Source organism: Sturnus vulgaris, chromosome 19 (genome assembly GCF_052056855.1).
Source record: "Sturnus vulgaris isolate bStuVul1 chromosome 19, bStuVul1.hap1, whole genome shotgun sequence".
Classification (NCBI taxonomy): Eukaryota; Metazoa; Chordata; class Aves; order Passeriformes; family Sturnidae; genus Sturnus; species Sturnus vulgaris.
The window spans coordinates 13,587,495-13,601,845 of NC_142261.1; the positions used below are offsets into that span (position 1 = coordinate 13,587,495).

Below are 14,351 nucleotides of genomic sequence, written 5' to 3' on the forward strand. Positions count from 1 at the left end.
TTTATAAAAGAAGAAAAATAAATAATGAACATTTTATATAAATTCTCTGACTAATAACCATTTATGTTTAAGGCTTGCAAGACCCACTCTTTATTTTGTTAGGACCCACAATAATTTTGTTGGAACCATATCAAGCAAAAAGAAGAGCTATCAAAGAAACAACAAGATTTTTCTTGTGCATTTAAAAAATTCACCACACTGCTAAAATGTAAAAGAGAATAAGCCCACAGGTTCCCACCCACCAACATGACTCTTCTGACTGAAGCCAACTCCAGACATATCAGATTTGGAGCCACATGAGCACCAGTACTTGTCTTGCCATGTGCTTTTCAGACTGGGACAGCAATATCTGTGTCCATGCCAGTCCAGCCTCTTTGAAAAATCAATTTCTTTGGCATGGAAATGTCCTTACACACACCTGGGGCTGGAGGTTGGACTAACCCAGGTCCAATTTTGTGGGGGTATTACCTCTAACTAGGCAAGGGACTTTAGCCATCTGCAGGCAGAGGTGGATAGCTGGGACAGGGGCCAGGCAGGCACTCACCCAGGAAGGATGCTCCCACGATCACCACATTCTTGCTCGTGGCCAGCTTCACCACACGATTGGCATCTTCAGGCGTGCGGATGTTGAAAACGTTTTCCATCTCCTTTCCTTTGCAGCTGAGAGTTTTGGGCCTGAAAAACACTGAGGGTGATACAGCTGCTTTTCTCAGCTCTGTGTGGTTCAATGCCCAGTCAGGGCTGCAGACATCCCTTCCGGGGTTCCAAGAACATTTCCAACTTTCCTTTTTTCACCTTTCTCTAGCCTGGAGACATAACCTGGAAAAACCTAGATGCTGGTGGCCAGTGGTGGAGCAGGGGATGCTGAGCAGCCACCCCAGACCCCACCGTGGACTCGTGTACCCACAGGTCCAGGGGACCTCCTCCCTGGAGCTCCCTGCGAGCACAGGACAGGCATTGCTTTACAAGGCCAAGTTAGATGGGGCTTGGAGCAACTTGGTCTAGGGGAAAGTGTTCCCTGGACACATCCACTACATGGATGCATATTCATAACATACAGGATGAATTTTAAGTTCCCTTCCAACAGAAACCATTCTGTGATTCTATAATATATGATGTAGATATATATGAAATAGATAGATGATGATGCATAGATGTAGATACATACAGACATTCCCAATATCTTTTGTGTTCCTTGACTTTTCCATACTCAAACAAATTCAGTGTTCAAATTCACCTGCCACATTTCATCCCTTATACCCAGGCACAAGCTCCTCACATTCTCAGATAAAACAGTTTCTCTTGCTCTTTAAGACGTTTGTCTGAAGCTTACGTGTTTCCCGTTGCTATCAGCAGCTTGTTGTATTCCATCTTAAACCCATCCTTGAACACAGCTATCTTGCTCTTGACATCCACAGCCGCCACCTAAAATCATTCCTAAATAATGTTAAGGGAAGAAATCCCAGATTTTCACCATGGTCCCAGCCCAATCAACTTGTCTGTCAGGTTTTAGTCCTCCATGTTAGTTTTAATTAGTTAGATAGCTGCTTTTAGTTAGTCTGTTAGTTTTAGTCCTCCCTGTCCACAGCTTGGCTAACCCATACCTTAAATATTCCTAGTTACCTTTTCACAAATCCTTGAAGGTCTCCCAGTATAAATAAGATAATGGGGAAATATATTTAAGCCATCATTGTCTGCACTGTTTGAAGGCCGATTATCCTTATCAGATGGTGCCTGGTTCCCCAGATCCACATGAGGAATGGCAGGTAACACAGATGGCCACACCGTGGTCATGCCCAGGGTGCCCTTTCTGCCACAGGAGCATTGCATTAGCTGTGTTTTGTACAACCACAGGCAACCTGCACTCTGGGGCCAAAAAAGGGGGCTTGGGAGAGACCCAACATTCACACAGTGGCATCCAGTGAGCCAAAAACAGAGAGAGCAGCCACACCCCCGAAATACAGCCTTTGCATACCAGCACTTTCCTTCAGGCACACACAAGACTCTCCTTACCTGCATTTCAGTCAGGACTTCGATGTCATAGGTGCAGAAGAACTCCTTGGGGCGCAGGGCGATCTGCTCAGGGTGGGAATCCATTGACTGCAAAAAAAAGTCATTTCTCTGTCAGCTGCTGTGGGTTGAACAGGTGAGGGGAGAAACAGCTGCTACCAGCACAAGTCAGCACTTGTTGCATGGGTTAAGAGAATGGCTCAACAGGGCTGGAATGAAAGCCTGTTCAAATAGGAGTCGTCACAAGAGGCTGGTCTGAGCTCTGGTGCCTTCTCTGCCAATTCAGTGTGGGGCTGGTGTGGAGTTGCTCAAGCAGGACCACAGCAAGTGCTTTGGAGTGTCACCAAAGCAGACATAACTGCAGCCTCTCCCAGCATGCACAGGCTCACAGGAGCAAGAGAAAACCTCATTTTACAACACAGGTGCCAAGGCCCTGGAACAGGTTGCCCAGGGACGCAAGCCCCATCCCTGAAACTGCTGACTGGAGCAAAACCCGGTCTAGTGAAAGGAGTCCCTGCCACAGCAGGGGGTGGCATGGTGTTGCCCTGGAGTTTTTGGCCTTCTGATGTTGACACATTCTTTTTACACTTTCTCATACTCTTTCTGATAAACAGAATTGTTTTGCATTCCTCTTTGGAGGAAGTGAGCATTGAAGGACAGGTGATGAGGCCTGTGGAGTCAGAGGTCTTATCATCACTGTCCAATCCGTGCTCATTGTTAGATTTCCATAAATAGATATGTTATGTAAATAAAGAGGTCCTTTTCCTGCTAGACCAACTTGGAGTCAGGTGTGTGAGTCTCTCTTTCTGTGTGCGTCACAAGGACTACAGCATGGGATGACCTTTACAAGTTCCTTCCAATTCAAACCACCCTATGATTACTTGGAAAATAGCCAGTTACCAGGGCAAATGGAAGCTAGAAGAGTAGTAAGAACAAGCAACATTAACACACAAGGACACACTTTCAAAAGCACCCAAGTTATGCTGCACAAGTTCCACCCAATGCAGAAGCAAGGGGGTGGGGCCATTATCTGCACATCTTCAGCTGCAAGATAAAGAAAGGTTCTCGCTTTTCCCAGCCTTCCCTAATCACTAGGGTGAGATGTACATCTTCTTTCCACAAAGGGTTGAGCCTGAGCTCATCTATCCTCCTGACTCTGTTGACACAAGCTCAGACTCAGGCTGAGGACAAGCTGAGCATCAAGTGACCTGCCGGGTGTGCAGGCTGCTCCCTGCATGTTTACTGCCTGCAGCACAGCAGAAACAGGCACAGATGCCATGGTCAACCCTGCTATAGATCAGCACACTGCTCAACAGCAGCATCTATCTACTCATGGCACACAGGGATAATGTTTGGGCTTGACCCAGGAGCGACAAGGAATGCAGGAGACAAGGATTTCCTATTCACCCATGGAGATGGATGTGCAAGATCCTTCTCCCTGGAGGTGGCCTGGCCAGGGGCTGGAATGAGCCCAACAAGAAACTCCCTTACTCTGACTTCAGAGTAAGAATGCTCTGCTCAGGAGAGACTGCTGTCACAGGACTCGAGCAGGGGCAGGGTCATACAGGTTTTACTGAAATTCTTTGAATACTCCACATTTACAGAGAGAAACACCTGACCCCCAGTGACGGTGTGCAGGGAGGGCAAAGCAGAAGAGTGCACAACCATCACGGCTTTTGCTGTTGCTTGTCTGGGGACAGTAACAGAGATGTGGCAACACAGAGAGCGTAGGTTGTGGTCCAAAGGGGACAAAGGGAAACAGCCTGGCAGGACCTGGGGACAGACTGGTAACAGGAGTTCAGCAAGGCAGAGGAAGGGCTGTGCTGCAGTTTCAGGGAGCAAGAGCTCTGCTGCTTACAGAGTTAGCACTTCTTCTCCAGTGGCTTGTACAGGTTTAGTTCCACTCACAACATGATTAAGAAAAATTCCATTTTTTTCCTACCCTCTTCCCAAAAATTCTGCCTTCCCTTCTATGGGCTTCGCGCACCTTCCAAATGCAACTACAGCCAGAAGTGTTTAGTGGAGGATTTAACAAACCATGTACAGCATCTCTGGCATGTGAAATGTTCTTATTATTTAAGAGAGAGAAGAAGAGCCAGTCTAACACTCAAATATGGGAATAAGTGTTTGGAAGAGCTATCTGGCTAGGACAGGGACCCTCAGATTCTCCAAGCTCCCCAGAACAACCCCTGTGGTGCTTGGATGCAAGTATCAGGAAGCTGCTCCTCACCCCAGGCAGGACTTGCAGAAGCACAGAAATGGCCTGAATGCTCCCAAACAACCATGTGCATGTCTGTCTGGCTTTGAAAATCCTTTTTTTGGGTGCTAGAAGCAGAGTTAGATACTGTGATTGTAGTAGTCTCCATGGGTAAGCATTCCTGACATGAGGATGAACACATAATTCACCTTATGTTATCTCCAAGCTCCGAGGTCAAACGCTGCTGTCCAATTTGAGCTGCTGTCTGACATCAAAGAAGGCTCAGGAGTCAGCAGCAAGAAAATCTGAATAAAGATCCTCCTGCGTCTATAAACTGGAATGCAAAATGGGATGTGTGCCAGAAAAAGTGACCTTTGCACTTCCATCAAGTTATCAACTTGTGATGATGGCTGAGAATCATCATAATAAGGGCACAGACCATCCCTGGGCAGCAAGAAACAGGCACTAATAAAAACCCCCAACACCATTTTTTCACATGCTCCATTTCATTGCCTTAAAGATTTTGATACAGAAACACTTTAAGAAGACCCACCCAGGTACAAGCTGGCTAAGACAGCTACCATTAGATCTGTGAAGAATCATCATATGACTTGCGGAATGGTTTAGGTTGCAAGGGACTAAAGGCTCATCTTGTTTCTATTTTCAGGGATACCTTCCACTAGACCAGGTTGCTCCAAACCCTGTCCAGCCTGGCCCTGGATGCTTCCAGGGATCCAGAGGCCACCACAGCTTCTCTGGCAACCTGTGCCATGGCCTCACCACCCACACAAGGATGAATGCCCTTGTTTTTCTGCTGGAGTGCTTTTAATTCAGTTTGAACAACTCCTTTTTTCGTGTTTCATATTTCAGTCAAAAAAAAGAAAGAAAATTCAAGGGAAATAGAGTCAGGATGACTAAGGAAACAGAATCTTGATGATGCAATGAATAATAGTGGGGAAAAGTCCTAGAGCAAATTTTAAAACTGGAGAGGAATGTGGCATGCCCAGAGTGATACAAACCTTACTGAGCTTTGGTCTGTCATAGGGCAAGTGTCTGTCCATGGTGCACATCACAATCCGGTCAGAGAAACCCTCCTGGCGCAAGGTCTCTGCACAGACCAGCCCGGCTGCCCCTAAGGGAGAAGGAGACCAGTGACAGCCGTGTGTATGTGGTCTTGGGACATCTGTGCCCTTTACTGCAAAACTTGCTGGGGCTGACTCCAAAACCAGCACCTCCATCAGCCCTTGCCTCACTTCACAATCTTTCCTGACTCAAACTGCTCACATGGGAAGCCAGTGGCAGGTGCACAAAGCACGAGAAGGGATGCTCTGTCTATGGACTGTGATATAAATCCTCTTGTGTTCCTAAACTGTCACAAACCCACAAAGAGCACACGTGAGGAGTGCTGCTAATGCCTACACACCTCTAACAGACTCCAGGGGACAAGCAGTCGCTCAGACTCTTGGACTTCTTTATTCAAGGGTCTGCACAACCTGCTCCTGGTGCGTTTATGGCCAAGCACGGAGAGCAGAGAGTCCTCCCTTCTCCATGGCCCAGGTGTTGGTCGTGTGACTCACTACAGAGCATTTTCCCTGCTATTTCTTTAAAGGTTTTTTATTCACTTGTTTCAATCTCAGGAAAAAAAAAAAAAAAATATGTTAACCAAACGAAAAGCTGCCTTGGGACATGCTCACTGCAACCAGGCAGCCTGGCTGTCACGTCTCTATTTCCTTATTTCCTTGATTGAACTGGTAAGACTGGAGAGCTCAGGTGAGAAGTCTGGAGCCTCACTCCTTGGTAAGTGTTTTCAGGGCTACAGATTCTGTAACACCACTGAGAGAAGATGGACCTGGACCATATCATGATTTGGTCCCTCAACAAGACACTCCCACTGATGGAGCTGGGGGACAGTGGAAGAAGAGACAGGCAGGTGGACATCCTGTGCATGCTGCCAGGAGCATCCTGAGCCAGAGCTGATGCTGTGCTGATGTCAGGATGACCCTCACATGAGCAAGGGACAGCAGTCAATTGCTCTCAGCTCTGCTGGGCATGGCTGGATCTCAGTCCCTGACATAGGGCTGGATGGGCAGTCTTTCCACAACACTTCTTCCTCACAAATCCAGCTTTGAAATCTCCTTTGGTGTCCACTAGAATAGACTCTGGTCTTTAACAGATCTGTAAATTTATCTGGTAAAACCTGAGGAAGTTTCCTCAGCAGTGGCAAATATTATCCATGGAGTGACCTTGCTGAGGATTGTGATGACTGTCCAGACCTTCTGCACACCAGGACATTCCCTTATCCCAGGAAGGAGAGGAGAGGAGAGGAGAGGAGAGGAGAGGAGAGGAGAGGAGAGGAGAGGAGAGGAGAGGAGAGGAGAGGAGAGGAGAGGAGAGGAGAGGAGAGGAGAGGAGAGGAGAGGAGAGGAGAGGAGAGGAGAGGAGAGGAGAGGAGAGGAGAGGAGAGGAGAGGAGAGGAGAGGAGAGGAGAGGAGAGGAGAGGAGAGGAGAGGAGAGGAGAGGAGAGGAGAGGAGAGGAGAGGAGAGGAGAGGAGAGGAGAGGAGAGGAGAGGAGAGGAGAGGAGAGGAGAGGAGAGGAGAGGAGAGGAGAGGAGAGGGATACTAATCATCTGTGGAAATCAGGGGTTGCTGATGTAACTGGTAAGGAAGTAGCAGGAAGAGGATTCGGGGTTCACTCCAAAGCATGGCAACAGGGAACTACAAAGCTCCACACCCTGATTAGAACACAGGGCATCTTCAGATTATTGGCACGTAGGTCAAAATGTTCAGGAAGGCTCTCTGGTGTGACCCTTTGCACAGGGAGGAATGCGGGAGGCGTGACAGAGGGTACAGCGCAGACAGACACCCCCTCCCTGCATCCCTGCCTGGGAGGGGTCACACACAGTGATCCCACTATGTGCCACCCTTACCTGCACCAATGATCAGCACATTGGTGCTGCTCAAGTTGTAGTTGCTCAAGGAGATGCACTTTGCCATCACCTTCGTCCTCCTCTGTGTCTGAAGAGCCTGTATCACCACCAAAAAGAGAAAAAAAACCAATTATCTTTACTCAGCATTACCCTGGGCAGACAGGCAGGGATGGGGACAAATGCAACAGTGTCATAAACCAGCTTGGATAGGAAGGGAACAACCACACCCTTGTACTGAACAAGGACTCCAAACCTCTGCTCATCCAAATACCATTCCAATGTCCAGTGCACTACCCCTTAAAAGGTAGAAAAGACAAATAAATCCATCACCTTCTGCAAAGCCATGCAGCTACTCAGAGCTGGGGTGGTGCTGGGGCAAGAGAAAAAGCAGGTGTGTCCTTGTACAATTCTGCACTACAGGTGAGACAAGAATGAAGAAGCTCTGTCAGGAATTTTATCCTGAACCTGAGCAGAGCTTGTACACCTAATATCCAAAGACTTGTCCAAACCACCAGAGCACAGGCATAGGCCTGTGCCAGTGTAGTAGAGGCCAAAATCTGTTCCTGGTAGAGCACATAGACTCAGTTTCCCCTCATCACATCCCCAAATCAGCTGGAGTTGAAGTGCTGCCTTTCAGGTGGCATCTCTTGATCTAACCCAAGCATTCTAAGGGCCAACTGGGGCTCTGAGCCACTGGATTTGCACATGTGTACATACAACCATGCATCAAAAGAAAGCTTTTTATGGAAAGAAAGATGACAGTGGGCTTCATTCTGCATCCCATCAGGGCAGGAGAGCCCTTTCTATCCCTGCATCAGGTTCCTCTCCAGCAGGAGCTGAGGTGTGAAGAGGGAGCAAGAGCGGCCTCTATCATCACCATGCCATATCCAGACAAGGCCAAAAGACTGGCAGAAGAGGCCTCTTTCCATGGGCCAGCTAAATTAAAAGTTGCTCTGAGCTTAAGGAAACACAGGACAAGTGCAGGACAAACGGCTGTAAGGCCTGAAGGAATGGGCAGCCCAGGCCAGGTGTCCAGCAGCTGCAGGGAGGCTACATAGGAAGGGGACCCAACAGCTCTGCCCTTCTCGACTTGTACCTCCATATAAACTGGATACTCACACATCCCTCTGCCCAGGCCCGAGGATCAAAGATAAGCATTTCCATCCACCCCCATGCACATACAGCAAAAAATGAAAGCATTTGCCTTGATTTCTGGGTGTCAGTGGCCCCTCACCTGCTTGCTTGCTCGGATGTATACCTTCTCCTTCTCAATCTTCACCTGAGGGTGACAGAACAGTGCTGGTTTGCAGAACAGCAAAGGCTCCCTCTGGGCAACAGCTAAGGAATGAGGAGTGGTGGCACTGGGTAACCTGAGGAGCAGCTCAGGCCATGGCAGGGCTCATCCCAGCTCAAAGCTCTGGGATCTTCTGTCTCGTATCAACCACACACCGACACTCAGTGTACAAGATGATTTCTACCCCAAGTTTATACATGGTTTCTCATTCCCGCCCCACTCCTACTCCAGATACCGCCCAGAATGGGCACTCCCAGGTTCCCAGGAGATGTCTGGTGCCTGTGGGTGGGTACAAGGGAGCTGCAGGGAGGAAGGAGCTGGATGAGGAGCTCCTCTCTGCTGGCTACACCAGCATATCTTTGGAAAGTATTTGCTCCATGCCATACAGAATGTTGCTTATCCCAATAAAAAGATTCATTTTGTGGGTGACACCAAACTGAGTGGTGTGCTTGATGGTCTAGAGGAAAGGGATCCATATAGAGGAATGTTGCCAGGCTGGAGAAGTGGCCAAATGGGAATCTCACGAGGTTCAATAAGGGAAAATTCAAGCTGTTGCACCTGGATGTGCACAATTCACTTCATCAGTCCAGGCTGGGGGATGAAGGAATCAAGAGCAGCCCTGAGGAAGACTGGGATTGTTCAACCAGAAGAGAAGGCTCTAGGGAGACCTCAGAGCCAGTGCCTTAAGGGGCTCCAAGAGAGCAGGAGAACTTTGGACAAGGGCCTGCAGTGACAGGACAAGGGAGAATGGCTTCCCACTGCCAGAGGGCAGGGTTAGGTGGGATATTGGGAAGGAATTATTCCCTGTGAGGTTGGGGAAGCCCTGGCACAGGTAGCCTAGAGAAGCTGTGGCTATCCCTGGATCTCTGAAAGTGTTCCAGGCCAGGTTGGACAGGGCTTGGAGCAGCCTGGGATGGTGGGAGGTGTCCCTGCCCACGGCAGGGGGTGGAATGAGGTGAGCTTTAAGGTCCCTTCCAACCCAAATCATCCCATGATTCTGCGGTTTCCTCTGCTGCAGGGACAAGGATCTCACCTGGAACCTGGGTAAACTATCCAAGCCGGGAAAGTCCTCAATGTCACCTGTGCCGATATTGAAGCAAGCTCCATGCCAGGGACAGCGGACTCTTCCTTTGGACAAAACCCCTGCAGGGAACATGGCAGAGCAGGGTTGGTGCTGCCCTGAAGCTGCCTCCCATCCTGTGAGATGGCACTTCTCTTACAGGATACATGGCAGCTGAGGTGCTCCTGGACAGGCAATGGTGGAGTTTTCTCAACATGCACACTGGGCATGTTTGGGACCAGCTGGGATCCTACATGAGCAATTCCTTACAAAATGCCCTGGATGGCAGGGTCCTCCAGCACCTCTGGGCACAGTTCCAAAGCTGTCTGCTCTGGGATATAACCTTACTCTCCAGCCAGGATGGAGCTGCCAGCCCCAGAGTCTCATGGTCATCCTTACCCAAAACAAGTGGTGCCTCAAGCAGAGCATCATTGATTTAGAGTACATGTGTTCCAGAGCAGACCCTGGCACAGCAAGGCACCTGCACATGCCTGGGAGGCACAGACATGTGCCCAAAGCCATGTGTCCATTTCTCTAGATGCTGGCTCAGAGGCTACTACCTTGGACTTCAGCTTTCCCTGCTACATTGGGGCAGAGCATAGGCCACCATGTGGCCATAGACTGGTCTTGAGCTTGTGTTTCTGCTTGTTGAGGCACAGCAGTGCCACATCTCATCACCACCACGTGTGGGGTGCAGGGGCAGCCCTCCTGCACCTATGGCTGCAGCAAAGTCTCTAGAGAGATCCTTATGTGACAGCCAGTCTGAGGAACACCATGGGTCTCTGAAAGGGCAGTGAGCTCTCATCTCCAGGGCACTGTGGGGCTCCTCTGCCCTGCTCAGCAAGCTGCTCACCCCAGGGGAGGGGCTGAGAGCATGGCTGCTATACCCAGCATGACTGCTGGGCCAGCAATGCCCAGATGACACTCAGAAGGATGCGCTCCTGTCTTCCCCAGGATCCCACCTCCAGCAAATTGCCCTCCCAACCCCAGTTTTGGTGATGCACATCATCAGCCTGCTACCATTGCTTAGGCTCGGGACAGAGACCTGCCTGAAGCCTGTGCTGAGAAAGTGCCAGGATGAATAATTTTAGGTGCCAAGATGGGAAAACAATCCACCTCACCCCACTTCAGTCAATAACATGAGCAACATTCTTTTTGCTACTAAAAGGATCCCTTCAGCCCAAAGACAGTCCTCTAGCCCCTCAACGAGAAGCCCCAGACTTGTGATCAGCAGTGGCAGACCAGAGCTGGCAAAGTGCTCTGGGGAGTTCTGTGCAACTCCAGCTTGCTGCCTTCCCCAGCCAGAAGATGCCCAGGAGATGCTGTGTGCAGTGCAGCACTGCTGCATGTTTGGCAGCACAGTAAGGGGCCTGTCCTTTGCCCTGTGATGCCCTTGGTTGCTCTCCAGGACATGATGCAGACTGACCTTTGACCAGTGGAGCCCCATAGTGGGGACACTTATGTCCCACGGCGTGGAACTCGCCACTCTCCTTGATGAGCAGAGCCTTCCCGCAGCCCAGGTCCACTTCCCGCATCCTAGGGAGGAGGAATATGGAAAGAGATGGCAGAGCATTCACCTCACAGCAGATGCCACCATTCCACCCTACAATTCAACCCTAGTCCCACCAGGCTCCACTCCTCCTTCAACTTGCTCACCACTGGCTGCAGGTGACTACAGATGTAGGTCATTCCTTGTCACCAAGCCAACTTTGGAGGTGGCTCTGCTGTCCCAGCCTGGGTCACGTCCAAGCTGGGCTACTGAGTGGCAGCATCTAATTTATCCATCACTGTGCCAAGAGGAGGCTCAAAGCACCTTCCCAGCTGCTGAGGGAGCTGGTAATGGGAGCAAGAAGCTAAACTGGTTTTACTGTGACATTAGTTTCCCCTCCTGGGCCCAGCAGCTCAGCAGGCCTCTGTCAGGCTTGTGTTCATTTTTTCAAACCAAACACAACATCTTCCAGAGCTGAAAACCAGGAGAGGTGATTCTGAACCTTGGGGTCTGCCTCCCACACCTCAGGGGTTTTTGCTCTGATCCTGGCCATGTCCCAGGTCACTTTTCCTGATAAATCCCTCAGGACAGCAGACACCTGTGTGTGACCTTGATGTTTTCCTCAACTGCTTTTGCAGAGTGGAGTTCACACAGTGACCTCCTGCTGGCATCAGGTTCCTGGCCCAGCTCTGCTGGGTTCAGCTCTGCTCTGCAGAGGAGCCAGCAAACTTCAAGCCATTCCTATAGAGGGGTTCGGGTTCTCTTTGAAATCTCCCAGTTGCTCACAGAAGAAGGAGGAATGGACTTAAACTAAAAGAGGATCAGTTTAGATTACGTATAAGAAAGAAGTTTTTACTACCAGAGTGGCATTTTAGCAGGATGCTCTGCCTGGAATGGGGTAAGACAACTCGAACAGTACCCAGTATTGCAAAGCTGTCAGTGGTGAACTGGGACGGGGCATAACACTGCTTCTAGTCTTGAATTATGCTAAATCCAGTCTGACTCGTCAACCCCAAAGTTAAACAATCTGATAGCAAGAGGAAGACAGGGCAGATATGGTAAATTATCCTTATCTAATAATGCTAAGCTGGCACAGCCCGCCTGCAGATACCTGACTGACAATCACTCTTCACTCTCAAAGTCCTGTCCCTTACAAATAGTAGGTTCTTCTAACATATCCTTTCTTGGAGGGTGTGTGGAGATTCCTCCCTGGGGTGGGAACACCCTTCAAGGTCACTCCTCAAGACAGAGTGAAGGAGATTTGCCCATGTTCCCTGGTCTGGGTGAATGACATCAATCTCTATGTCATAATCGTGGGGTTTCTCCAGCTTTAATACAATTACTTTGATATACTAAATTCTACTCTGCTCTACTATTAGTTTTAGCTTTTATCCTGTATAGTAAATAATTCTGAGTAAGATCTTTTTGTCTAATCATTTATGATAATAAATCATTGCAACTTCAACACGTGCTATCCATCATTCCCAGGAGGCTGCTCATTGATCCTCTCTGCAGGCTGGAAACTGAGGTACAGAAGGCTCCAGCACTGAGGCCTCCGCTCCTCCACCTGCCCAGACCTTGGCCAAAGATATTTCCACAGCCTTGCAGAGCAGTACCCAAGCATTGCTGAGTGACACTGATGTTGTTCTGCACTGAGCAGACGTTTACACTCTGCCCTCTCACTGTGCTTCCACCAGGTCTGCCAGACCTTCCTCTCAGCACATCCTGTCTTTTCTCACCTCTCAGATGCTCCCTTTCCAACCAATAGTCCCAATACATTCTGTGCAATCCATGGTCTGCCTGAGGCACTGAACCTCTTTCCAATGCAACTATCAGCAGCTGCTTCCTCAGAGCAGAGTTTTCCAGTTAACCATGGAGGAAAGTAAGAGTTGAGGAGAGAGCCCTTGCTTTGCACAGAGCTGGACAGGGAACACAGAGGTGCTTTTCCCTGGAGACTTCCCTTCTTCCAGCCAGAAAGCCTATCCCTACATAGCTTGATGTTTCCCCGGAAATCGTGGTTGCTCCCACTGCATGGAGAGGACCATCTCTACAGTTATCCCAGCACATTGCCTTTGGGGTGCCAAACACATCACTGTGGCCATAGTAAAGCCCACTCACTCAAAGAAGTCACTGGCCATGTGCGATTCCAGAATGCCATTCATGCACACCAGGTTCCAGGGTCTCAGAAGAATGGGACAGACTTTGCATGCTCATTCCTTCTCAGATAACATCCCAACTCAATCCTGTTATTTGCCCCACTCTGCTTTGAAGCCATGGAGATGAGAACAGGGCTCAGCCCACCAACACTTCTGTTCCACTCTCAAACCCACCTCAAGCCAGCCTTTGGGCAAGTGCTTCACCTGCACCAACTGTTCAATGACAAATGCTCAATTTCCTTGCCACCTTGGGTGAAAACCAGCAGAGTTCACCACACCTGCCCTTTGCCCCATTAATTTGGCCACCTTGCTTCTCAGAGATGCAGCTCTGCTCCCTCCCCAAGCAGGACACTCAGCACTTGGAGCTCTTCCCTCTGCACAAGGGGAACAGAGCAGTACAAGTCCTGCTGCATTCCTCAGCTGATAAAACCTGCTCAATGGCAGCCATAGCTCCCTAGGAAGATATGATAAGATAAGTTAAAGAATTTACAGCTTACCCAAGAAGATGTGTGAGCTGAGAGAATCAAAAACAAGACCTGGTCTCTTCAAGCCAGCACATAGCTACCTGCAAGGCTCCCACCCTGCACCCACTCCAGAGTAATCCAGAGAATGATTTACACTGCCCTGCACCCTGCTGAGCTGTTTATTCAGTTGGGAATTTGTCCTGTTGTCCTACCCCACTCCCCACTTGGGAAGCACAGCTAAATCTCAGCTCTGGCCTGCAAAGGACCTTTGCTCAAGAGCTGTGAGAGCACTGGGGGGCTGTGTTCTGCCCTTCTAGTTAGCCTGCTGGGAGGCTGGCTGGGTACAGCAGCACCAGTTTATCCTTCTGTATCTTTCTGCATCTCAGTTCTGCTGAGGCTGTGCTGGCAGCAGAAAAACATAAAGGTTGGGTAGAAAGCATACTCTCTGCTGGCAGACTCCACTAATGCAAGGCAGCAGTGCCCGAAGCCTCCTGCCAGCACCCTGCGCTGCTGCGATGCCCATGCACACCCCTGCCCAGCACACTCCTTGGGAGAATCATCCTTGAAAATCCCTCTGGGTGCCAGCACAAGGGGACTCCTTTGGCTTGGCCTATTGCTCACATGAGTTATGGGACCCTCTCACAGCACTCCTATCTTGACCTGGACTCAGCCTGCTAGAAAACAGCTATTCTCAATCTAAATTGTCTGGTGTTACCATCTCTGCTGTCGCATTCGTAGCACGTTGCAGAAGTTG

General features: G+C 49.5%; 1 protein-coding gene across 1 annotated transcript in view; it reads right to left on the minus strand.

Moving 5' to 3' along the window:
- The window catches only part of AIFM3 (AIF family member 3), a 49,925-nt gene that overhangs the window by 11,597 nt on the left and 23,977 nt on the right, over positions 1-14,351 (minus strand). Inside the window, exons 4-11 of the mRNA XM_014894814.2 lie at positions 10,915-11,024; positions 9,462-9,571; positions 8,369-8,413; positions 7,135-7,231; positions 5,227-5,339; positions 2,014-2,100; positions 1,334-1,425; positions 545-675 (exon numbers count right to left, since the gene is read on the minus strand). Of these exons, the coding sequence (XP_014750300.1) occupies positions 545-675; positions 1,334-1,425; positions 2,014-2,100; positions 5,227-5,339; positions 7,135-7,231; positions 8,369-8,413; positions 9,462-9,571; positions 10,915-11,024 (785 nt within the window). The remainder of the gene's footprint in view (positions 1-544; positions 676-1,333; positions 1,426-2,013; positions 2,101-5,226; positions 5,340-7,134; positions 7,232-8,368; positions 8,414-9,461; positions 9,572-10,914; positions 11,025-14,351) is intronic.